This window comes from Natrix helvetica (assembly GCF_964273705.1).
Source record: "Natrix helvetica genome assembly, chromosome: 7".
NCBI lineage: Eukaryota > Metazoa > Chordata > Lepidosauria > Squamata > Natricidae > Natrix > Natrix helvetica.
In genome coordinates this window covers 42,314,561-42,340,670 of record NC_138558.1, presented here as the reverse complement: position 1 = coordinate 42,340,670, position 26,110 = coordinate 42,314,561, and the positions used below count along the sequence as shown (strand labels likewise).

Sequence of the window (26,110 nt, the reverse complement as noted above, 5' to 3'; positions counted from 1 at the left end):
TATCCACTGGCATTTGATGATAGCACAGGCATCCCCTCCTCCCTCCCCCCCCCAACTTCATGATAGCTAAAGAGTGTGGCTCATGTTGCTGCTTAAAGCTAAACATGACATGCTCCTTTAGTTTTTCTTTTTTCTTTTTAATCCAAAGTCTGCCTCCCTGGGGAGACACCATTTCAACCTTTCTCTTGGGTTGATTTTTTCTGTTCAAAGTAAGTTACAGTATATCCATATTAATATGCTTTAGTAGTCCAACTAAAAGTTTTAAGCATTTGTAGATTTAGTAACCTCTCACTCGCCAAGGTGGTTAACGCCCCCTAAAAGCATGTCGTGCATAGCACAGAAAGGTTTTGAAGTAGTAAGGCAATAAACCTAAGACATAAATTAAGGAAAAGAAAAAAAATGTATTGCTAGTTGAAGTTTACCCTTACATGCTAGATTTTTCCAACTTTCTATACTGGAAAACACCCAATCATGCTTTATATATTGCCTCCTGTTTTTCAAAACTCATTTCTTTGAGATGAACTTGTACAGAAGTGTACAGAAGCATGTGGTTTTTGCATTTTCTTTTCTTTTCTGAGAAATAGCTAAAATTCCAGACCCAGACCCTTAACAGGTTAAAAGCCCCAGTACTCTTCAATATCTTTATCAATTATTTAAAATAGAGGATAGAAAGGGAACTCATCAAATTGGCAGACGACACCAAGCTAGCAGGAATAGCCAACACTCCAGAAAATAAGGGTAAGATACAGAAGGATCTCAACCAACTTACTGGATCCTATTTAACAAAATGAAATTCAGCGGTGAGAAAAGAGGTTCTTTTCTCCGTCACACAATTCAGTTTGTTATATACTTTATCTAAATCAACAAATATATATGTAAAGTTTCTCTTGTACATTCATGTGTTTTTCTGGGAGCTGAGAAAAAGCAAAAATATGATCTACATGCCCACTGCCCAACACAAATAGCCATATTGAATGACCCAGATTTTGTTCATTGTAATTTTTCACACCATTTCAAGTACTTTTTTCCTAGGAATACAACCTAATCCCTTTGTAGTTTTTGTAATCAATCTAGTTCCCTTTCCTTTTGGATTAAGTGAACCATAACAAAATTCTTCCAATTCTCAGGCATAGTTTTAGTCTTCACACACATATTAAGCTTGTTGCACATCCACATTTTAAACAAACTGCATCCATATTTTAACAATTTTTTTCACATTTCCATACTGTCTATTTCTCTTACAGGGGGAATTCTGGGGGGTATACAATAAAATATTAAAATATAAAACAGCATATATAAAAATTTTAAAAAAATAAAATTAAAAGGCGGCAAAAGATTAAAATTATTTAAAACATGAAGGGAGGGCTTTTAGGAGACTAACTAATCCCACAGCTGTGTGCTCCATAGGTGTCCTACATGAGACGACAGAACCATGATGTCCTAACTCCTTTTCAGAAGAATGGAGACCTCTCTTACCTTCAGAGGAAGAATATTCCATAGGGCAGGGGCAATGGCAGAGGTTTTCTTCCTAATCTCCACCAGTTGGAATTCTTTAACTGATGGGTTCTGCAACATACCTTCCCTGCCTGAGACAGCCAAGGACTACCTGTATTTTTTCACCATTCCACAATGCATCATTTTCTTACATCCCATTGGTGTAATTTTGCATACTTTACTGCATTCTGTATTGTAATTCTTTTCACTAATTTAAGATGTTTCCACATCCTCTTTCTTGCCTCAATGCATGTAAAAAGGGGGCAGAGATTTGCTGACACATTCATGGCTGTCATCTTGACTTTTTGTTAACCATACCCTGCAGACACATCTGCTCATACTGTATTCAATTGCCCCTCCGTTTTTTGGAGTAGTAAATTTATCTTCTAATACTCTCTCATACAGGACTTCTTATTTTGCTTCCTGCAGTCATTTCTGTTTTCACTTTTTTCTTATCCTCCCTTCTCTTCCATCTCCATTCGTTCCCAAAGATTCACTCCTGACACCAATATATTCAGGTTCTCTCATCATTGGTTTTCTTCACTAATTCTTTCATCATAAAAACCATGTTTTATTTATTACTTTTCCATCTTTACATGTGAATATACTTTTGCTTAAACTATGTAGTTAATCAAAATGATTTCTTAAGCAGATGTTCCCAGAACAGTTGTAATTCTCAATCGTTCTTGAGTCTCTGACTAGCCCAATTGCTATTTCTCTTCTTTCTCCATTTATCTATTCCTGGCAGCTTACCCGCCCCCCACGCCCTCCCAGTTACATTCTCTCCCCCCCCCCACGCCCCTCCCCAGTTACATTATATTGAATTAGTCCAGGATATTGTGGAATTTTCTCCCAAATTCATTTCTACTTGTTCCTTTTTCATCATTTTCATATCATACAGCTGTCACCAACCTGTTGGTTCCTTCTTCCATCTACACCTACAATAGCCTCGGTAGCATCAATTCATATTTTGTCACATAACTTTTAATTAATAATTTAATGTATACTATCACCTCCTTGGATTTGTTCATCAATTCCATTTCATAAGATTAGGCACAGTCCGTCAAAGCCCAGAAATGGGACAGTGAAACCCAGTTGAGTCCAATCATTTATTGCTTATAATGTATATAATCTTGCCAAACTCAAGCTATAACCTTCTAACCTACTAGATACTGTATATGCTGAGGGATTCTAGGAGGTGGCTACCCTGAACCTCTTCCCCCCCACCTGAGTCCAACTAGAACTATGCATTTTATTAATGTTAGGAGAAGCTCTGTGTTGTTTTCCCTTCTGCTCCTGCAGGTGCACATTTCATGACAGGTAATCTTGATTCAGATCTATTGTGTTCCTTCTCTTTTTCTCAGTTTTGCAGACATACACAACATACCTATTTTTCTTCCTTTCACTTCATCTATTAATTTATGCTTTTTACTATTTACCTTTATGGTCTAAGCCACATTCTTCTCCATGTAAGGGTCATTGCCAGATGGGTACAGCATTAATACTGACTAACACGTTTCATTGATGGAATCAACTGAGAGTTTCACATAACGCTTTTTTTAAAACTATGGACCAGGTTCTCTTCCATAATAATAAATGCAGCATTACACATTCTTCGCTCAGTATAAGAACAGAATTACTCAGCTTGAGCATGTTATGTCCAATAGGCCAAATCTTTTCATGCTATTCTATGCATTTTGAGATTTCTAATCTAGAGATTGCCTTGCAAGCCAACATCCTGTCGTACATATCCTATCAGCAAGGGGATACATGGAGTATGCTGTCACATGCTTGCAGGCCAGAAATATGAACCATGTTTGTATCAAGTTGCAGGTGGTATGTAGCAGGTAGGATCTGTGTAAATTGAGGCTTAACAAGTTCCTAGAAATAGGATTGTGATCTGCCAGAGTGTATGAGAAGAAGAAACAAACCAATCCTATGCAATTTATGGTAATATAAAACCTGCTCTTAAAGGCACAACTTTAAGTCTGAAATAGAAGGGACAGAGAATTTAATGTGAAATATCATGCACGTATCTAATGGTCACAATACAATTCATGTTAGGAATACATCTAAATGTTCCCTTAGTGAGGTTATTGTAAACCTTTCAATTCTGATGATTCAAAATAGAATTCCATTAGCAGATGTATACAAAGAGGGAAAGTTAGAAGTCCAATAGTTCTTTTTCTTCTTCCCTCTTTTTCTTGAAATTTTAATTCTTGATGAATTTGTTTCATTTATGCCTTTTATTAATGTGTGTGCCTGTGGACAGACGGATAGATTCAGCACAATGAAGTCCTTAACACAATAATCAGCTCAAGAATGTAATCTTTATCATATAATAAATACTTCTATGCAGTCTTCAATGTACTTTTACTCCTAATGTTATATACTCCACACTGGATGAAATATGAGATAGTGTTCTGCTGGTAATATTGACATCCTAAATTACAATTAATATTGATAGAATATGTTTGCCTTTTTCTATTTCCTACATACTAAGTTATTAAAATAGCAATGCCAATAGTTTTTTTAATTAATGTTGCATAAAGGCCATTGTATTAAAACAATCCAATACAATGTTGTAGGATTTATTACAAGATAATAAAAAAGAAAATACAACAAATTTCCCAGCATCTGATCCAGGCTAATAATTATATGCTATATGTTTTCCCTAGAGATCATTTCTGCTCATCGAGAATCTTCGTGAAAGCATTCAGGTCTATAGAGAACTTATCTTAATCTGTGCTATAGAATCCGGATCCCATAAATGCCTTTACCATGTTTTCTCTGGCAAATATACACTTTGCTTCTGTAAGGGCGTGCTTGAAAAAGTAAAATTCTTTCTAATGTCACATTGATTTTGGAAGAATGAAAGAGTATTTCTAAGGCTACTTGATGTTCAAAGACATTTTAAAAGCCATGATGCTGCTTGCTGCTGCTGCTTTTTTTTCTTTTTGCAGGAATTTAGTGAAATGAAATAATAAGCTTCACACTGTTTTCAGGGTAACCTCTTCCCAACAGCATAAAAGCATCAGATCCCATCCTTCTCTGCCTGGAGAAAATCTCAGATTTGTTAACCTCTGTACCCTTGTTCAGGATAAGGGTGGGGTTTTTAAATAGTTTTTACTGTATGCCTGTCTACTTTATAGTTATGTTTTTTCAGTCATTATTTATCAAAAAGTCAAGCCATATTAGATCTGTGACTGTATGTGAGAGGATAGGCCTTTAATGCAATGACATTTATATAATAAGTGTAGTTCCTTATGTTGTTCTAAAACTAGACTGCCTTCAGTTATGCTTCTTTTCCTGTTGTATATGGAGGATTACTTTGATGGCTCATGGCTGCTATTGGCAATGTATGGCCTTTTGTAATCTAAAATATTTATATTTAATACTTTGTTCTTAAATAGGTGTAATCCACACAGGGGTGGGTTCCTGCCAGTTCTAACCTCTTCTATAGAAGAGGTTCCACAAATCTACAGTGCCGTTTAGAACCGGTTCCAGCTCCCTCCCCCTGCCTGTCCTCTCATCATCAAGATGAAGAGCGAAAGGAGGAATTCTGAGAGTTGAAGTCCACAAGTCTTAAAGCTGTCAAGTTTGAACACCTCTGGGTTTTTTTTCTAAAGGGTTAGGGGTGCAACGGTCTTGTAACCTGACAGCTTTAAGACTTGTGTGCTTCAAATGCCAGAGTTTCTGAGCCAACATTTTGGTTGCTAAGCAAGAGCATTGTTAAGTGACTTTCATCACATTTTACAAGTTGGCCACGCCTACCCAGTCACATGGCTGGCAAGCCACTCCCACCCAGTCACATGGCAGGCAAGCCACTCCTGTCCAGTCACATGGCCAGCAAGCCACTCCCACAAAGCTGGCCACACCTACAGAAGAGGTTCTAAAAAATTTTGAAACCCACCACTGTACCCGCAGCATTATTTTTCCGGCAAAATTTCTTGAAACATTAAATAAAATGGTGGTTATTTTCTAATGTACAACTTTGAAAATGGATTCTTCTGATTTCTACTGAGCTCTCTGTAATCGCAATATATGTTAAATTGCCAGAAAATTGATAAATGAATGTGACAAAATTCAGTGAAGGATAGACATAGTCCTCAATTTACAACCATTCATTTAGTGACTGTTAGAAGTTATAACAGCTTTGAAAAAAACTTGACTTATAACTAGTCCTTGGATTTATGACCCAAGCAGTATTCCCACAGTCACATGATCACAATTCGTCCACTTAGCAACCAGCATGTATTTACAAAGCCTGCGCGCACCCCGGGGTCAGGTGATTGCTATTTGCGACTTTTGCAACCGACTTCTGACAAGCAAAGTCAATGGAGGAAGCATGATTCGCTTAACAACTGCATATTAAACACCATGGCAAAAGTCATAAAATCAGCTGTGACTCACCTTGCTTATTCTGATTCAGTGGCGGGATCCTGTAGGTTTAACAACCGGTTCAATGATCACACACTTTACACGCGGGTGCAATTTTAAGAAAGCTTACCTTCTGCGTTACTGCTGGAGAGTAACACAGCTGAGGCATGGCAATCTGCTCTGCCGCGTGAATCAGCTGAGAAGATAAAGGTCAGTAGAGCACAGGGGCAGGTGGGCGGGCCCACTTGATTGTCAGAGCAAACCGCTTCGCTCCCAGCTGATCGTCGGAGCTACCAGTTCACCCGAACTGGTCCGAACCAGTAAAATCTCACCCCTCTTCTGATCCCAATTGTGGTTGTAAGTTGAAGACTACCTGTACTTGAATTGAAAAAGAAGTGTAACTTTTTTAAAGTAAATAAATTGTTACGGCCTCACACTCATTTACCATAGGGAACTTTTTACCTTGTTGAACTTACCTCCCTGGCAGGCTTGCTCACTTAAATACTTTTTGTTTCCAGGCAAGATAAGATTTTTTTGTAAATAAATGTACACTGGGAAAGCCACACTTCTCAATGTATTGAAAAATAAAACATCACATGGATTCCTAATCCTAAGATTCCTAAACCTCATTAAAAGGAGCATTAAGGAATCTTTTTACCCTAAATGGGTAAAAGGGGAAGCAGACATACTTGATTCTGAAGAACAGACCAAGAAGTAGAAAGGGAATGAACCAGCTGTGCAAAAAATGAGACCCGTGCTGTAGAAAAAGGGCTACAGTGTAGTAATCTATATATGTATATTTCTATCTATCTGGGCAACCAAACCAAGTATGTCATCATTTCCCCCCCATCCTTTCTCTTCCAGTCTTTTTCATGATTTTGTGTATTTTAGAATATAACTGAGGAGCGGAAATTTTATTAAATTTTATTTATTTAAATAATTGTTAGACTGCCCGACTGACAGTTTGTGACTCTCGACATAGTACATCAATAAAAGTGCAAACTAATAAAATACAGTGCATAGTTGAGGCTGGGCATAATAAAACTGGGAGTGTGTTGGATTGACTGTTGTGGTAAACCTGCTTTAAATAAGTAAAATAAATAACAACCATGTGGTCTGCTTTTAACGAGGCAGCCTATCTGCATTTTTTACTAATCATTCAGACAATTGGCATATTCTTCACTAAATTGATGCCAATTTATTTAGAGAAACTTTGTGTTGGGAATGGGGAGAATGTAAATGCCTGCTTAGATCTTTAAGGAACTAATACATTAACTAGTGGAAGTAGGTTATAAGTAAAAGAGCAAAACTTTTCCAAGTTGCCTTCCAAGTGACTATCTTATAATACCACCTGGTGTTGAAAAGAGTAATAGCAGTACAATATTTCCCACTTTTGTAGTAGCTGATCACATAGCTTTGAGCTGCTAAATTCTCCCTTTCAGCTGAGCTCTTTAGCGGCTGGCTTAAATGTCTTCATGTAGCTGATATTTACTGGAAATGTTCAGTCAAAGAATGGTATAATTCCTTCTAATAATTAACTCATGGAAATAGATTAATATATCTGCAATTAGCAAGTCTAATTGATGTTGCTTAGTAAAAGAAGAAAGCATTCCTGACCATCCTTTTAAGTTCAGCAAAGGAGGTTGTACAAAAGTTAATTCCTACTGAGTTAAATTTATATAACAAATGGAATAGACTATTCTTCCTGCAAAAGATGTCTTTCAAATCTGTTCATATATGTTCCTCATAACCCTCCAGCCAGCATAGCTCTTGACCACATAGGATGACCATGGTTGTAATCCACCCGTTATTTGGGAACCTTTGACAGTCTTTGTAAAGAACATTTGTACTACACTGAGAAAAAACATGGGGCGGGTTAGGGTTGGGGTTAGATGCAGAGCTGTAGTTTATAGCGTTCTTCGTTGTTGACTATAATGATTGAGATGGAAAAGAGTTGTGTTTAGAATCATTAGGGGGTCATCAGATCAAATAGCTTGGCCTACTAAATAGCCATGAAATCAATATTCTTGTCCATGTAGCAAGATATATATTAAAGATAAACCTATATTCTGAGTTTCTGCAGAATTCATGGTAGGAAGTCCTAGATGACAAAAGGAATTTAGACATCACTGTCTTCAATGTAAACTTAATTGTTTTTGCTTGCTACATTGAATATCCTTAAGATGTTATTATCCTAACGTAAACAAAGAAAAAAAATGTGTCTGTTAGCTGTGCTGAAGTGCAAAGGTCTTGCTTAGTTCTCCTTTGCTGTAACTTGCTTCTTAGATAAAATAAAGTTGGAGTATTGTTTTAAAATGATTGAAGTAGTCTGTAGATTCTCAGTCATCCTGGTCATGGTTGTCCCAAAGGTGCTTTTTTCAGGAGGCAACTCGTCTTCCGTGTTTTTTCTTTGAAGATGTTTCACTTCTCATCCAAGAAGCTTCTTCAGCTCTGACAGGATAGTGGAGAATGGAAGGATTTATATTCCTTGTAGACAGCTGGCAATTTGTATCCTTTTAGAGCAGGGGTGTCCAAACTTGGGAACTTTAAGACTTGTGGACTTCAACCCCTGTTTTAGAGGGTTGTTGAAGCACTTGTAGGTTTATCTGTGTCCTCGGGGTTAGCTGAGTAGTGTAGAAAGTGCTGTTGCTTTATCTAAGAAGCAGCATTATTACTGACATCTCTCTTTATGCCGGCAGGAGTAGGAACTCCCAGGGGAAAGCTTACTACCACAAAGGCCTTATCAGTATCTTCAGCTAGTTGTGGTCGCAGTTCAAAGGTGCCCATTAGAAGAACAGGACTTCAGAGAACCTCCAGCATCTCTTCAGTCAGCAGCACTCAGAGTGACCAAAGCACTTTCAGCAATAATTGTAAGTCGATTTTGGAGATTATTGTTGAACAAATAATTGAATAAATTATGGTTCATTATAACTGCTTTTTTCCTCAGCAAAAGGTGGTCACAGGTAATTCCAGAATTCCAAACGTTCGAACTCCTACGTTGCAACAGCACCCAATAGCTTTAGACGGTGTTTTGGCCCAAATAATGTAGATCAAATTTATCCTTCTCATTTTGTAGACTTCCTAAAAGACTATTGTTCACAAGCATTGATGAATGCTTAGAAATGCCTGGCTGATACACAGAAGGAATTAATGTTTCACAACCATCTAATGAAAGTTGTTACTGGGATTTTTTTTTTATTACTGCTTTGAAATGAGTAAATGAAGCAATGTACCGATTTGCCGATGGCAAGAGCGTTGTGCCATATTAAAGAAAATCAAACCTGCCATATAAGGAAGAGTGATGATCTTGGGCTAAAATGTATGAGCTAGGGAGTACTATAGCGTCAATAATGATGCCTTTTTGCTTTCCTTGCAGTTTTGAACCGCTATCCCTCCTCCCCCTCCCTCGTGCAATGCTTTTTAAAAGAACAGCCCTGCTATTTAAGTTTTGCAGCATGCCTTTCTCCTAACCACAGATTGGCCCTGAATTGACAGCCATGTTGGCTGCCTTGCCTGCCTACTGGTTGGTCTGTTTACTTCAGTGCCTGAATCACCTCAGGAGGTTGTAAACAGTCTGTGCAATTCTATCCTAGCTGCTAACAAAGGAAAGGGTTTTGCTTCTTAACAAAGAAATGTCATGGTTTCCAGTTCCAGTTTAAAGATCGAACAACGGATGACCTTTTCTTAAGTCTGATTTGCTAGTTGGATTAAACTGCTCTTGTTTCCTGCCTTGAAGCTTACTATTCTCTCTACCTCCCACCCACCCCCTCCCACCCTCGATTGTAATTCACTAAGAGCAAGCGTGGGGAATACGCGAGGGTGAACATGGCTGCAGTTTTTCAGGCGCTGAGCTTGCTTTGATCATTTTAAATGACTGTATCAGGAGGACATCGCAGTTGCACAGAAACCGACTTCTCTCCTCATATTTTCATCAATTCTACCCTCACACCACCGGCAGACTCAGGAAGCCACTACGATGTTACCTTACTGACCTTGCTTGTAGTGGGATCGTACAGCTTTTGTATCGTTCCTTTGTTAGCCACATTTTCTGGCAGAAGAAGTAGGTGACTGTCCTTTTATATCTATATCCCTATACGTCTATCTGTGGATAGAAAAAGGCAGCAGAGTGTCTTGCTTTTGTAAATGAAGGGAATGTATCAAATGAAATGCTTTTCCATTCTTGTCTTTCTTGAAAGAAATCATGATGGAGGAGAGAGGGAGAAATGTGTTTAATTTCTCATGAAATAATGCATGCTTGATGCACATTCTGCACTCTTTAAGAAAATCTGGAAAATACATTAGACAATTTCATTTCCAGCTGTTGACTTTTGTGTTCCTGATGATCTTATACCTGGTTTTTATAAGCATATGCTTCCCCCCCCAAAAAAACCCTCTGTTCTCATCCTCCCTCTTGTCAGCATGTGAATTGCTTTGCTCAATACACTTCGGAGTTAAATAAATTGTCCGCAATAACCTCTACAGAATTCCTGTCAAGGTTTAAGCATCTTCAGTAAGACAGTTATAAATTAAAACCTACTGTATAATTTTGCATGATTGCAGATGTGCTATTTTTTTTTAAAAAAAAACAATCTTAGAGCAGCACTTCTCCATTTAATATAGGCTCTATGCTTTGTGTAATTTGCTTATAAATTGTGTGGATCCTGTAATGTTTGTGAGCATGTTTTTATACGAGACTGTTATCTTCTTCTCCATAACCCCCAACATTAATCAATTGTTTTGGCTTATAACTGCAGCATTTAAACTGAGGCTATTTAACAGCTGCTATTGTCTATAGTCTGAATGGTTCCTCAGAGGTGTAAGTCTAAAGAAAATCGTAGTCTGGAGCAGACGGATGAAAAGAAAAAAGAAAAGCCCTTTCTGCCTCTTGCATATTTCGGAATGTTGAGTATTCAAAGTAGACTTTCTCCTTTCACAGGAATAACCATGTAGCATGAACTCTGAACATGGCAGTTGTGATTGAAATGATAAAAATAATAATAAAAAACTTTAAATTACCTGCAATTGTTTAAACTATTAAATAATAGGTTACAATATTTTTGTGATCTTGGGAGTTATAGCTCATGCTGCTAAGTGAACTTTTCAACAAAGTATTCATTGTCCCTAAAGCTTCTAAACAAATAAGTTTTCCTTGTAATAGAGCAATAGAGGAAGCATTAGTCCTTCAGATTGTGAAGGTAATTGTCAGAAACACTTGGCCAATTTCAGGAACAGATGAGTCTTTTCATTCTAGCTAATAAGACAGGTATTGAATAGAAAAAATGAATATATTTACTTCATTACTGAACATTGAGAAGAAAATAGCATCTTTCGGGCAAATAAAAAAGACAGCCATCTATGTTATTAATTGGCTCGTACATTTCACATCATAATCCAAAATATTATTCTTTTTGTTGTTGTTGAATCAGTCTTAATGATGTGACAAGTCCATGCAGTTGACTTCTGTAACTAAGCTAGAACTTAGACTAGAACATAACCATTAACCATTAGACCATGTTTACCCTGATATCAATATGTGTGTGTGCATGTGTACCTTTGAGTCAATGTTTCTATTTTTTTTGCTTTGACTCCTGATTGCCTGGACTAATCCCTACATTTTTCTTGGCAAGGTTTTTCAGGAGTGGTTTGCCATTGCCTCTTTCCTATTGTGACTGGGCCAAGATCAGTAAGCTGGCTTTGTGCTTAAGGTGGACTAGAATTTACCGTCTTCTTGTTTCTAGTCCAGTGGTAGTCAACCTAGTCCCTACCGCCCACTAGTGGGCGTTCCAGCTTTCATGGTGGGCGGTAGGGGTTTGCTGTAACTCTGCTTTATAAATTTCATAAAGTAAAGTAACTTCCCTACTTCATAAATGACCATTACTGTGGAACCGGTGGACGGTTAGAAAATTTCACTACTAACGGAGATACAAAAGTAGGCGGTAGGTATAAAAAGGTTGACTACCCCTGTTCTAGTCTGACGCCTTAACCACTACACCAAACTGTCACTATTGCTCTCAGTAACAAGCAACCACACAGTATTGCTTTATTTGAAAGAGCAATTTTTTCTCACTGATTTAAGCAATACTGCATTTGATTTTTATCTTGCCTTATTGCCCAATTAATCAGTTAACAGCAATTTTAGATGCTTTTATAAGATTCTAACTAATAATAATAAAAAAAATAAGGCCTGTCTTCAAGGAATAGTTTTAACTTTTTCTCATAAAAGTAGAAGGATAGGAGAAAAGGGACATCTCCCAAGGAATGTATTCTTTAATTTTTCCTATGTGTCTCACCAACGGACATGAGTAAGTGAGAATATCTGTAAGAAGGATCCCCTGCTGACTGCAGTGGTTCACCGGTTAAGTGGTTCAAAGATTCATGTTGAGTTAACCAGGCCCCAAACTCTTCTAGGTAAAAACCAAAGCTGGAAAATAATTGGTATATGGTGCAAATTCAGAGCAAATATAACCCAGATATAACATTCTTCTGCTTGGTACACCATCCTGCTTTCACCCAATTCAGGGTGATTCTGTACTGTGCCATCACCACCTGCACCTCACAGTCAGGGAGCCCCCCCCCCTCAGATGAGATTATCTGCTGTTTTAAGAGAACCACAAGCTGAACAACTATGTCAGGGTTTGAGTTTTCTACTTTGTATATAGGTTACCTCTTTCCTATTGCTGGCCATCAGGATGATTTAAGGGAATCAAGAGCTTCCATGGAATTCAGGTAGCAAGGAGGAGCAAAACTGCGTTACCATATTGAGGGCACTTCAAATTGTGCTTCTAATGCTAGGGTTTTCTTCCTTGTGGATATAGTTTAATGTGGATTTCAAATGGGTCAAGTTACTTTTTAAAAAGTATGCAGCTATTCAAATGCCGATTGAGGAGAACACTTCATATGGACTTTAATGCAAAAAAAAACCTGTGATTTAAAGTCTATTACTCTTTAAGGTCACTAAGCCTTTTTTGCAGTCATTGTTGTCATATATCACATCTTCTAAGCTAGAGTGCCCGCAGAAGTACTGTAGCTGTGTAATTGCTACAGAATGTTTTGAATATTCTCAAAATGTGGTCATTAATAAACTTACAGTTTATGTTTTTTCCCCCCAATAGCTACAAGTGCTACTATTATCAAGAATGGAGAATGGGCTCCCAAATCTGCATGTCAGAATGGTACTGCCGGACCCATCTCTCTAAAGCCGGTGCCCAGGCCACGACTCCTTTCACTGAAAAGTACACCGAAAGGTATTTGATCTCAGCAAGGATATATGAGGCAGTGATTGGCTGATGGTAATTGCCATTTTAGTGAGAAACATACTGGGAAGATGGCAGAAGATTGTTGATTCCTGTTGTTTTCATATCCACAATCCTGATAAGAAAGAGTTTCTATTAAAAAGCTGATATTGATTGAAAACACTTAAGTTTGCAGTCATAGTGCTTATCTTTTTTTAAGTTGGAAATAACACCATTAAATTGCTTTAGTAGGCAGAAAGGCCTTACAATCCTTAAACCAAAAAGAGGATTGTAATTATTTTTCTTGTCCAGGCATTGGTTATCTTGATAACCTGACAACAGTTTGAGATCAACTAATAAAGCTCCTTGAAGGTAATTGCCTATTTGAGAGCTTTTTTGTTTTGTTTTTTGGAAATTGTATGAAATGCCTTGCCTTTTCTTTATCTCCTTGGTTAATTATCTATTACAGATACTGTCACCATGGTAGCTGATTAACTTGACTGCTTTATGTAGATTGGAACCTTGAAAAACAGAATTGCTTAAATATAAATATGTTTAGCTACAAATTTATCAATATAAAAAAGGAGACTTGGGCCTGTTTGGATGACAGTTGGCTGTTATTTTGTCTACATAGATTGAGCAGGAGAATAGAGCTACAGAAGCCACAATTTCTCCAGATCTTGATGCAGAAATCAACAGTAAAAGGGAAGATCAGATACTGCATCCAGTGTTTCTATTTAAACAAGGGGCGTTGGCTTGCTTTCTGCTAGGACAGGGGTGTCCAAACTTGGCAACTTTAAGACTTGTGGACTTCAACTCCTAGAATTCCCCAGCCAGCAGAGCCACAAGTCTTAAAGTTGCCAGTTTGGACACCCCCGTGCTAGGAGGTTGGAGTGTCCTGAGAAGGATCTGCTGCTAATTTGGATCTTTTCCCAACCTTCATTCTGCAGTCATAGGATTTGAAGAATACAGCTTGGATAACCATTTGGAAGATAACAGATTGGGGAAGTTTGTTCTTAGTGGACCCAGTGCATGATAGAATCATTCAGTGGGAATTATCCTATGTTCATCTTCCATCATTGATTTCGAAAGAGCAATTTTACATATGTGGGATGAAAAAGGAGCAGAAACTGCAGAGCAGCTTCTGGGTTTTCCTTAGAAAGAATTGAAAATCCTTCATCAATCTGGGGCCTTCCAGGTGTGAACCAATCACTCCCAGCTAGCATAGCCACTTTGAAAGCTGAATATGTAGCATGCTTCTGCTAACTTTAAAAAGGAGCTGATATTTGCTCATTGTTTTGAGGTATACTTGATAATTTACGTACTGTATCCTAACATAATTATTTTATGGATTTTTTTTTCTTAAGGAGCAAAAGGTAAATTAGCCTTAGTGAACCAATGTGTTCCCAAGTCTTCTGGACCTATTCTTCCAGGGAAAAAAACAAATGATCCAAGAGGGAATCAACAATTAGGTAAAATGATCGTTTTATTCTTGTGTTGAATTGATATAATTAAGATGAAAATCTACGTATTTTGTGCCTCCTTTTCTGTCACTATTAATTAATTGGGGTGGCATTTGCTCAGTTTATAAGATCTTAGTTGAGCAAATGTGATTAAACTAAATTTTGAATATTTTACTCTATACAGAAAGATTTCTACAATTTTTTTTCGGGGTCTGGGCAAAATTGTCGTTTAGTGAGTAAATCAGTTGCAAAATCCATTAAGATACTAGACTAGCATTGGAGAATCTTGAATGAAGTCCGCCTTTAGTCATAGACATTTATTGAATAATTTAGAGTCAGCCAGTCCAACCTATTTCACAGGCAGGTTGTTAGAGAAAAATGGAAAGTGAGAGAACTACATTTTATTTATTTTTATGTATTAATTTATGAAATTTCTACACTGTCCAATTTACTAAGTGACTCTGGGCAGTTTACAAACAATATACATTCTATTGAAGGAAAGACAACTAGTAAATCTAGCAATTCTACCAACTTGGAAACCCTGGTCTCAGCTATAATTGCATATTCATTTCTGAAAGATCATGTGACGATATTTGAGATTGTTCCACACATTCCTTATCTCAAATGAAAGTAGGGAATAAATTAAATCTTACTGGCAGACTTCATTTCCTACGGGCTTTCCAAGAATCAATAATTAATGATAGGCTGCTACAATTAGATTAAATCGCATATCTGGGGAATTCCTAACCCTTCCAGCGAAGTGTTCTCTATTTAGGCTACCCTTAGGAAAGACAGATTTTTAGATCTTTTTGCCTAAAAATACAAATTGCAGAACACAGTAACACTTTGGATCTTGAAAATAAGAAGATGACAATACAATCTTACATATATGAAAGATTTTTACGGAAAATTTAATTTTAAACAAAACCAAATTTCCAGATCAGAGGATTTCAAATTTTTTCAGATGAGAGACAAAGGTATTCCCAAATCTCCTCAGAAGACCTAATTAAGAGACAAAACGTGAGTTATAGAAAATTGTCGGCCTTATTCATCTTACTGGGTCTCTTGATGGAATTGCATTTTTTCATAGAGCACAGGATTAACAGAACCAACTTTGAAAAATCCTGCCCTAAAGATCAGAAAAGGTGTATTTTTTGTCCTCCCAAAAATTTCTTTCCACTTTTATTAAAAAGGGGAGACTGCTTGGGAGAACAAAAGATTAATTCCATGTAAGTATGACTTTAGTGATAGGTCATAAGCCACAACAATCAATGAATTCAGAAAGTCTCAATATGGAGTAGCAGGCTTTGAGTGGAAAAGCACCCAAATCCTTCCTGATTATCTTTTCACAAATATTCCAGAAGTGGTACCTGTCCTTTATTAAAAGCAGAACTTTTAATAAGTTAAATAAAACCTTATCCTTTTGATCTCCTAGTGTTAATATTCAGTAGCTGGTACTGAGACAAATATATTGATTTCAAGATAACATATTTAAATGTTTTTGCAGGTAAAATCTAATATGATCTATGGAAACCTCTTATAATGTGTTCATTTTGCTGGTGAGTTACATGCCAAATTAGAACTTTTATCTTTTTCAGGACCTTCAGCACAAAATGGATCCAGGCATTTATTGTCAGCATTCAGCTCTGGTGAGTAGTTTAATCTTTCCCTTTCATTCATTCCTAAATGTTTTATGCCATCACAAAATATTCCTGCCCTGAAATGTACAATATAGGTGTTTTGGAAAAGTTACATTTATGTAAGTACATAACCTACGATGGTGAATGCTTTGTGGGTCTAATAATTTGATGCTTAAATGCACAGGTCTCACATTTAGAGTTTGAAGCTGCATATCCCCTTTCCACGTCTTGATCAAATGTTTATGCATTACTTGGCCCATTTGGATCAGTCATAGAGAAGTTTGAAGTCTATACCAGGGGTATCAAACTGGTGGCCTGTGGGTCACATGCAGGCCACTCCCAACCCAGCTCCACGCATGGGAAATAACAAAATAACTATCCAGCATCCTTCTTGTTCCCATTGATCTCAGCAGCTTCATATATGATTAGTTCATGCTTACATTTAAAGATATCATCATCACATTTAATTTTGTCCTGATATAATAAATATGTTGTTGATTCTGTGGTTTTCTAATAGAGCAGTGCTGAATGGGACTTTTAGGGTCCTACCCTTGGCTGTGCCTGCTTCTCTGCCAGGGTCCCACCTCCATGCTTTAACCTCTAGCTTTTCTCCTTGGCCAGCCCGCCCCTAGCTATTCACCCTGGCCAATGGTCCACAGCCCCTCTGTCCCACACCCTTTGGCATGGCCCAGTCGCTGAAACAGCTTTTGTCCTGAGCCTTTGACCACCTGGGACAGTTAGCCTCCAGCCAATCAGCTAACTGCCAATGCTGGCAGCCAGAAGCCATGGTACAATTGATTGCAGGGTCTGGGGGGATTTGGGGGAGGTGGTGAAGCCAAACAGTCTCAGGTGCTTGTTAGGAGAAGGAAGGGGAGGGGGCGGAAGCTTCTCTGTACCTGATCGTGCCTCCCTGACACAGAATGGGCAGTGTTTGTTGCTGCGACTGCTGCCAGTTTGATTGGAAGGAAAGAGTGGGGAGAGGGTACAATATAACAGGACATGATCTGTGGTTTAGTGGCTGCATGTCTACAGGGGCACATTTTCAACTCATAATGGGGCTTTTGGAGATTGGCCCTTCAGAACTGCTATGGGAAAGCTGTTACATCAGACTAGAATTAATGTCCTCCACAATTTAGAACCAGTTATATAAGTATTTCACTGGCTTACGGAGGGGTGGGGGCTGAGTGCTCAAGAAAATATTATCAGATAGACTAAACAGCTCCTGTTGGAATTATCCTGCTGTTTATTATCTGCATTTCTAGTTGTTTTCTGGAGATAGAACGTAATTCTTATTTGATTTGATGTTTTAAATATATTTTAAATATTAATAGTAAAGCCAGCATGACCCAGATTTTCAACTATTGTATAAGGCTTCATGTAAAAATCACAAGAAGGCAAACTACTCGAAACATAGAAGTGTGGTAAAGTTACATATATTATTTACGTTAATGTTTTATTGGGCTATCTCAATTACTCAAATAAGGCAGAGGAGAGATATTCAGCTGGTTCGCACCAGTTCAGGCAAACCGGTTAACTTTTTGCCCAATTCACAGAACCGGCTAATCTCACCTCTGGCCTGCCACTCCCTGGAGTTCCCCCATGTATCCCGTTTTGCCTTCCAGGGTGGTGCAGGAGGCCTTCCAGGCCCAAAATGGAGTGCAGGGGGCATCAGGGCCCCCCATGCCCTGTTTTGACTTCCAGGGTAGTGCAGGAGACACCCTTGCACTAGGTGACTAGGGTGAGATGGGAATGGGGATTTTGAATTATGATTGCTCATAAGTAAGTAGGAACCAGTAAAAGAGGAATGGAATGGATCTATCTATAGATCAGCTTTTTTCAGTCTTGGCAAGTTTAAGATGGGTGAACGTCATGCTGCCTGGGGAATTTTGGGAATTAAAAGTCCATGCACCTTGAAGTTGCCAAAGTTGAGAAGTAATGGGTCTACACCAGAGTTTAGGATTTTCCTTTCCTGTTTTATTTAGAGTTTGGTGCAATTAAATAAATCAGTTGTGATTTCGTGAACAAATAGTGATTAAAGTGATATGTACCATTACTGGACTTTCTGTGAGAAACTGGAGGTTTGCAGAGTGCAAAAACTTTTTTTTCCTTTTGGAAAGCTCTTTTAACTGATTGATGAGAATTACATTGATCAAGTGCTGTGCCAGCAGAAACACCTGCCTATCTACTATATTTCTCTTTCTCTCTATTTCTCTCTCTCTCTATCCCATTACCTACCTACCTACCTACCTACCTACCTACCTACCTACCTACCTACCTGCACACACTCTCTCTCTCCCTACCTACTGTATTTCTCTATCTCTCTATCTATTTCTCTCTCTCTCCCTCCCTCTACCTACCTATCTACACACTCACTCTTCCCTACTGTATTTCTCTCTCTATTTCTCTCTCTCTCTCTATCCCTTTATCTATCTATCTACCTAACTACTCTCTCTCTCTCTGCCTACCTACCTACTGTTATTTCTTTCTCTTTCTATCCCTCTACCTACCTACCTACCTACTTTTTTTAAAAAAAATGCCTCTTCAAAACCTTGGTGCGTCTTATACTCCAGTGTGTCTTATACTCCGAAAAATACGGCAATTGTCTCCTGCAAACTCCACTCCTCTTTCACTCCTCTTTTATTTTCACTGGGAGGGACCATTCATCATCTGGCCTTACTCCTAAGCCAACCCCTGTTCTGTAGTTGTTCCCTTTGTCTGGCAATTCTGCGCATGCGCACATTGGGAACAGGCTCCAGCTGTTCATCTGCCTCACTGATGTCTGACTCTGAAGGCAGCTGATAACTGGCATATGGCTCTGGCCCCTTCTCTGCCTCCAACACAGAACCCTCATCAGAGCCTTCCCCAGACTCTAGGACTGGCCCATGTTCCTCCCCAACCTCCCCACTGCCTGAATCTGTTGCCAGCCACCAACAATGTGAAGTAGCTGTACATATGGACATGAGTAAACCCAATCTGAGAAAGCCATTACAATCAAGGTGGTTTTCTTACTGCTTCAAGAAGCAGATTGATTCATTTGCACCAATATGCTTTTGAACATAATAATAATAATAATAATAATAATAATAATAATAATAATAATAATAATAATAATAATAATAATAATAATAATAATAATAATAATAATAATTTTATTTGATTAGCCGCAACCCTCTCCCGAAGGACTCGGGGCGGCGTACAATCAAAACAGATAAAATACAGATAAAGACACACATACATACATAAAGAACAAAGACATATACATGTGCATGGAGGAGGTAGACTCATAAGTGAAAGACAATTAAAAAACACAATTTAAAATCCCATTAAATAAAATTATTAAAAAACCCATCAGGAGCGTTATTAAGTTATGATTGAGCCAGGCCGGCTATTTGGAATAGGTGGGTCTTGAGCTTTACACGGAAGGAGCGGAGGTCAGTAGTGATCCTAATATCCGGGGGGAGGTCATTCCACAGGGCTGGGCCCGCCACAGAGAAGGCTCTGCTCCTAGGCGCCGCCCCATGGCACTGTCTGGTGGACGGCACCTGGAGAAGTCCCTCTCTGTGCGAGCGGATGGGTCATAGGGATGTATGGGGCAGAATACGATCCCGCAGGTAACTAGGTCCTGAGCCATGGAGCGCTTTAAAGATCGTAATCAAGACCTTGAAACGCACCCGATAGACCACAGGAAGCCAGTGCAGCTCGCGCAGGAGAGGTGTCACATGGGAGTACTTAGTACTCCCCATAATCACCCGCGCGGCCGCATTCTGGACCAACTGCAGTCTCCGAGTGCATTTCAAGGGAAGCCCCATGTAGAGAGCGTTACAGTAGTTATGTAATTATGTTACATAATTCTACTAATTAGTATATAGCCTCAACATACAGCCCAATATAGGCAATATTTTATATTCTCTTGAGTTGAACAAGGTATTCTACATAATCCTCATGTTATGAATAGGTTGCTGTTGCTTCAGCTTTTGGCTGGTGCCATTTAGATTGATCTATTTCTGCAGGAATGAAGAACTAATTAAAACAGCCCTATGGCTGTTGGCATGAATGTTTTCCTGAATATGCTTGAAGAATTTCCCACCTCTTACATCATAGATCTTATTAAAGCCTTGCCAGATTTTAGGCTATTTTTTAAAAAATTCGCTGCTGATGTACTTGTTATGTAGCACGTAATAGCAAGTAACAGCAGGGTTGCACTTCTGATCAGTTGTTTTATGGATTTGAGATAAGGGTCAAATGGCTGGAGATATACAGTATATATACAGGGAGGGAGGGAGGGAGGGAGGGAGGGAGGGAGGGAGGGAGGGAGGGAGAGAGAGAGAGAGAGAGAGAGAGAGAGAGAGAGAATACCAGTGTTAAATGAAGCCTATGTTTGTGCATAACTTGAAATTAATTCAGTCCATTTTTTTATATTTCGGGCATCTTCTTGTACTACTTTGCTGCTTTTTCGTAACCAATTCAGCATTTTTGAAACATGTTACAACTTTTCCCATCTGGAAAATTAGAATCAGTGAATCAAAAATTTGTAGGTCCTGCCTGGCATACAAAATTGGCTTAGTGGTTTCCCCCCCCCCCCTTCTGAAATGTACCTGGCAATTTAAAGTGACAAGTTGTAGCTAAGGCGCTGAACTTGTTGATCAGAAAGATTGGCAGTTCAGTGGTTTGAATCCCTAGTGCTGTGTAACGGAGTGTGCTCCCGTTACTTGTCCCAGCTTCTACCAACCTAGCTGTGCGAAAGCACATAAAAAATGCAAGTAGAGAAATAGGGACCACCTTTGGTGGGAAGGTAACAGCATCCCGTGGCCTTTGGCATTTAGTCATGCCGGTCACATGACCATGAAGACATCTTCGAACAGCACTGGCTCTTTGGATTTGAAACGGAGATGAGCACCGCCCCCTAGAGTTGGGAACAACTAGCACATATGTTCGAGGGGAACCTTTACATTTACCTAAATCATTTATCCTACATTAAGATTACTGCTTACTTAATAATAGTAGCACTAAATTAAAACAAATACGCAAAATTAGCCTAGCCCTATAGGCAAAGAACTCTGTTTAGAAGTTTTAAAATCAAACAAAGAATATTGATACAATCACAAACAACACATCTACTTGTGTTTGATCAAAAAGAGCCAAAAGGTTGCTGTCTATTCTTGCTGGGTCAAATAGCTTTCAAGATAATGAATATAGAATTTGATTTACTAAAAACTGTTAATATAAGGAATGGTTTTAATCCATCTTGTGGAACGTTAAATCTTCTCCTCTAGCGGTCCTGAAAACTGAATGACATGGTCTGTGACATTACTGGTTGATGTATTCAGCTTGGGGGACCACCCACTTCTTTCTCCTCCTCCCGCTTTCTGTTGCCACTGTACAACACATTTGATTAAACCTGAGCAGTGTGATGTAATTCAGAGCTGCTTCTAAATCACAGAGCAGTTTTATTCTCAGGGTGAGGTTTGTTTTTGCTGGTAGGCAACGAAGCTGGGAGCAGGCTTTAGGTTGTGGATATAATATTTTCCTTCCTGGATTCTTTTAATTTTTCACCTGTTTGTGGCATCTCAGTGGAGAAAGGAAGGTTTGTTTATCTGGCCAGCTACTCCATGCCTTCAAAGCTGAGTTACAAAAATAGTATGTGACAGTATATGGAGAATGTTTCCTGGTTGTTTTTCTTCCAATTCCTCTAAAGACATGTTATGGTCCCCAAAATTCTCCTTATCCAACATGCATGTTCGACTAACTGCAAAAGGATTACTCCGAAATCTTCGGCTTCCCTCTGGATATAGGAGAAGCACAGTTATTATTCATGCAGGTTAGTATATTTTCCTGTATGCCTGGGGGACATCTTGTTGACTTCGATGGCTGTTAATAGCAACTATGAATTGTTCAGTGTGCATTTCTTTCTCACAATATTTGTGAGAAATATTCTTTAAAAATCCAGCAATCCATTTTTCAGTAGCTGAATGTAATGTGTGTGTCTGTGTATATGTGGTTACCTGTAGGGGTTGTGTGTTAAGCATGACATATGTGTAATCTGTTTAGAATATTTTAAAAAACATTATTTTAAGTTGAATTTTTGTACATCAATGACCTGAAGTGGTCATGGTCCCTTAACAGATATCTATAGGTGTTAAAAGAGTTTTGAATTTCAATTCTACATCTTCTTAATATCTTTAGCATGATGTTACATGGAATTCTGAAAGTCTATGCATGAATTTGGAGAAGAAATTATTCTGTATTAGGAATCTCAATTCTAGGGCACATTACTATGCAATACAAATTTCGCAGTTGCAATTAATGAGAATGGACTTTATTTTTCTAAAATGGACATTTTGTTCAACATTTTTCTTCATTTGATTAGAAAGAAAAAAGTGGAATTTTGGCATACAGATTTTAAAATAGTCTACAGCAAATTTTATAGATTATTGAAAGCCTTTTATTATTGTTTTATCCATGTCTATTCTCAAGCATGAAATTCTGGCTGTGCTTCTCATTTCTGTCCCCACATTCTGCGGGAAATTCCTTTTCAGCCTGGCTGTGGCAGCTAGTAAAGTAATCTCTTCTAACATCAGAGCATTTTGAGTATTTTTCATATTCAGGTTAGCACAGCAGTGCTCATGGCTATTCTAATCTTCTCTCTGTGTTCACGCACATGCAGAAAAGAGCTATTTGTATTCCCCTTCAGTAGCTTAGCACAATAGCCAGTCTAAGCACACAATAAAGCTTAATTGTTATAGTTTTGACTGCTTGCTAGGAAATAAATTGTCTAATCAATCACGGACTATATGTGAAACACTAAAATTTGTTATTTAGGTAGCTTTGGACACTTTCTGCTTAATAGTCTCTCAATAGTAAGTGCTGGAAAGAATACGAAAAAAAACAGAATACAGATGTAAAAATGTATACTGTATGCAATTTGCAATTATCTCAGTAGCTTGATTTAAATAACTGCAGGCTGCTATGCTTATAATCATATGAACATTGACTATTGTTTGTTCTCTTATGATATGACTTGAATGTGTTTCTGAATCCAAAATGAATTTTCAAAATGTGCTTGTAACATTTTTTTAACAAAATAGGCTTATCTATGGTCCCTAGAAATGAATCCATAGAGGACAGTATATTGCACTGACTGTGAATACGTATGTCTTTAATATGCAGACTAAACAGAGTTTAGCATGGTATGGAGAGTTTACAAAACATAGATTATTCACCTCATTGGCCATATTACTGTTTGTTAACTAGGTAGATGCAAGTATTCTCTTTTGCCTTCTTTGCAAGTAAAATATTTGGCTGGTAAGAGCTGTTGCCTAAGGAATTGGCACCTACTAAACCTAGATTCATTAATGGATTTATGAAGAGAGGGAGAGGAGGGAGGGAGAGGGGGGAGGGGAGGGAGAGAGAGAGAGAATGAGAATCTGAGCATAACTATTCTTTGCAACTCTTGTTTAAATATTTGTTACTGGCTTGTATGAAAATAAATCCCTGCTCTGGCACTGATTCCATCATGGCATAAATACTCATGAAGCTGCATTATGAGTTTGGTTTTAAGATGCTGAATTACAGTTAACAGTCATGTTTAATACCGAGATGTTGCCCATTGAAATGAATCAGAGATGGTTATAAGTCATCAAAGCATAATTGATCAATAATGTGTACCTTTACTTTTTCTGCCTAAATAGTGCTTTTGAAGTGACATTCCCTCTAGCAGGAGAGGAAGGAATGTGGCAATAGTAATCTGTGCTATCTAGTTATTGATGTTATTGACAGTGGTGCTACCTCACTGAACAGGAAATAATTATAGAATAGAAGCAGCAAGTACGAAACTTCTAATGAGGTTAAACGTGTTCCATCAGCTGGGCTTCTTTACTTTACTTTTACTTACTTTACTTTTATTTAGATTTTTATACCGCCCCCTCTCCCCAAAGGGACTCGGGGCGGTGTACAGTCAAATAAAAACACATCAATAAATAGAAAATACAAACACAAAGAGGAGGCAATAAGAAACTGTACATATCTGCAGTAAAGTAGTTAAAAGCAATATTTAAATACCCTAAAAATACCCAATTAAAATATCTGCCAGGAGGTAGAATAAAACTATAAATGGGCCAGGCCAGCTAAACGGAACAGGTGAGTCTTCAGTTTTTGTCGAAAGGAGCGGAAGTCGGTGGTGGTTCTGATATCGGGGGGGAGGTCATTCCAGAGGGTTGGGCCCATCACAGAGAAGGCTCTACTCCTAGGTGCCGCCCGTTGGCATTGCTTAGTGGACGGCACCCGGAGGAGTCCTTCCCTGTGAGAGCGAATCGGTCGCAGGGAAGTGTGTGGTAGGATGCGATCCCGCAAGTACCTAGGTCCTGAGTCATGGAGCGCTTTAAAGATGGTAATTAATACCTTGAAACGCACTCGAAAGACCACAGGCAGCCAGTGCAGCTCGCGCAGGAGCGGTGTTACATGGGAGTACCTAGTACTCCCCATAATAGCCCGCGCGGCTGCGTTCTGGACTAGCTGCAGTCTTCGAGCACGTCCCAAGGGAAGCCCCATGTAGAGGGCATTGCAGTAGTCCAGCCGAGACGTCACCAGTGCATGAGTGACCGTCCAGTAGGGGGCACAATTGGCGCACCAGGCGAACCTGGTGGAACGCCCCCCTTGCCACGGCTGCCACATGGTCATCCATTGACAGCCGGGCATCTAGGAGGACGCCCAAATTGCGCGCCCGCTCCACAGGGGGCAATTGCTTGCCCCCTATGGTCAGTGATGGAATCAACTGACTGAACCGGGGTGCCGGTAGCCACAGCCACTCGGTCTTGGAGGGGTTGAGCTTGAGTCTGTTGTCCCCCATCCAGACCTTGACGGCTTCCAAACACCGGGTCATCACCTCAACAGCCTCGTTGGGGTGGTCTGGGGTGGAAATGTACAGATGCGTATCATCAGCGTACAGATGATACTCCACCCCAAAACCACGGATGATCTCCCCCAGCGGCTTCACATATGCATTGAACAGGAGGGGCGAGAGGACCGACCCCTGAGGCACCCCACAAGTGAGTGACCTCAAGGTCGACCTCTGCCCCCCCTGCCAACACACATTGCGTCCGGTCAGAGAGGTAGGAGCCGAACCACCGCAGAACGGTGCCTCCAACTCCCATCCCCCCCAGCCGGCGCAATAGGATACCATGGTCGATGGTATCAAAAGCCGCCGAGAGATCTAATAGGACCAGGATAGAGGAACAACCCCTATCTCTGGCCCTCCAGAGATCATCGACCAACGCGACCAAGGCCGTCTCCGTGCTGTGTCTGGGCCGGAAGCCGGACTGGCGTGTGTCTAGATATTCAGATTCCTCAAGGTGTCGTGGAAACTGCTGTGCCACCACATTCTCTACAACCTTCGCCAAAAAGGGAAGGTTGGAGACTGGACGATAATTAGCTAGCTCCATCGGGTCAAGGGAAGGCCTCTTGAGTAAGGGCCTCACCACCGCCTCTTTCAAGGCGGCAGGCAAGGACCCCTCGCTCAACGAGGCGTTCACCAAGCCCAGTAGCCAGCCTCGTGTCACTTCCCAGGATGCCAGTACCAACCAGGAGGGACACGGGTCCATTAAACTTGTGGTCGGTCGCAGCCGTCCACGCAACCTATCCAAATCCTCGGGGGCAACAGAATCAAACTCCTCCCAGAATGGTCTCACAAGACTCACTGTTGGTGGCTCCTCTGGTCCACTTATTTTTCTGAGGAAATATAATCAGGTTGGAAATTTTAAAAAGGCTTTATGCGATGTTTTTAAGACTTGTTAACTTTAAGATATGTGGACTTCAAGTCCCAGAATTCACCAACTCCCAGGTTAATCTGGGAGCTGAAATCCACATATCTTAAAAGTTGTCATGTTTGAAAAATACTGGTTTAGTC

General features: G+C 39.3%; 1 protein-coding gene across 1 annotated transcript in view; it reads left to right on the top strand.

Moving 5' to 3' along the window:
• The window catches only part of MTUS1 (microtubule associated scaffold protein 1), a 104,255-nt gene that overhangs the window by 33,424 nt on the left and 44,721 nt on the right, over positions 1-26,110 (top strand). Inside the window, exons 4-7 of the mRNA XM_081959252.1 lie at positions 8,574-8,744; positions 12,987-13,118; positions 14,474-14,578; positions 16,168-16,218. Coding sequence (XP_081815378.1) covers positions 8,574-8,744; positions 12,987-13,118; positions 14,474-14,578; positions 16,168-16,218 — 459 coding nt within the window. The remainder of the gene's footprint in view (positions 1-8,573; positions 8,745-12,986; positions 13,119-14,473; positions 14,579-16,167; positions 16,219-26,110) is intronic.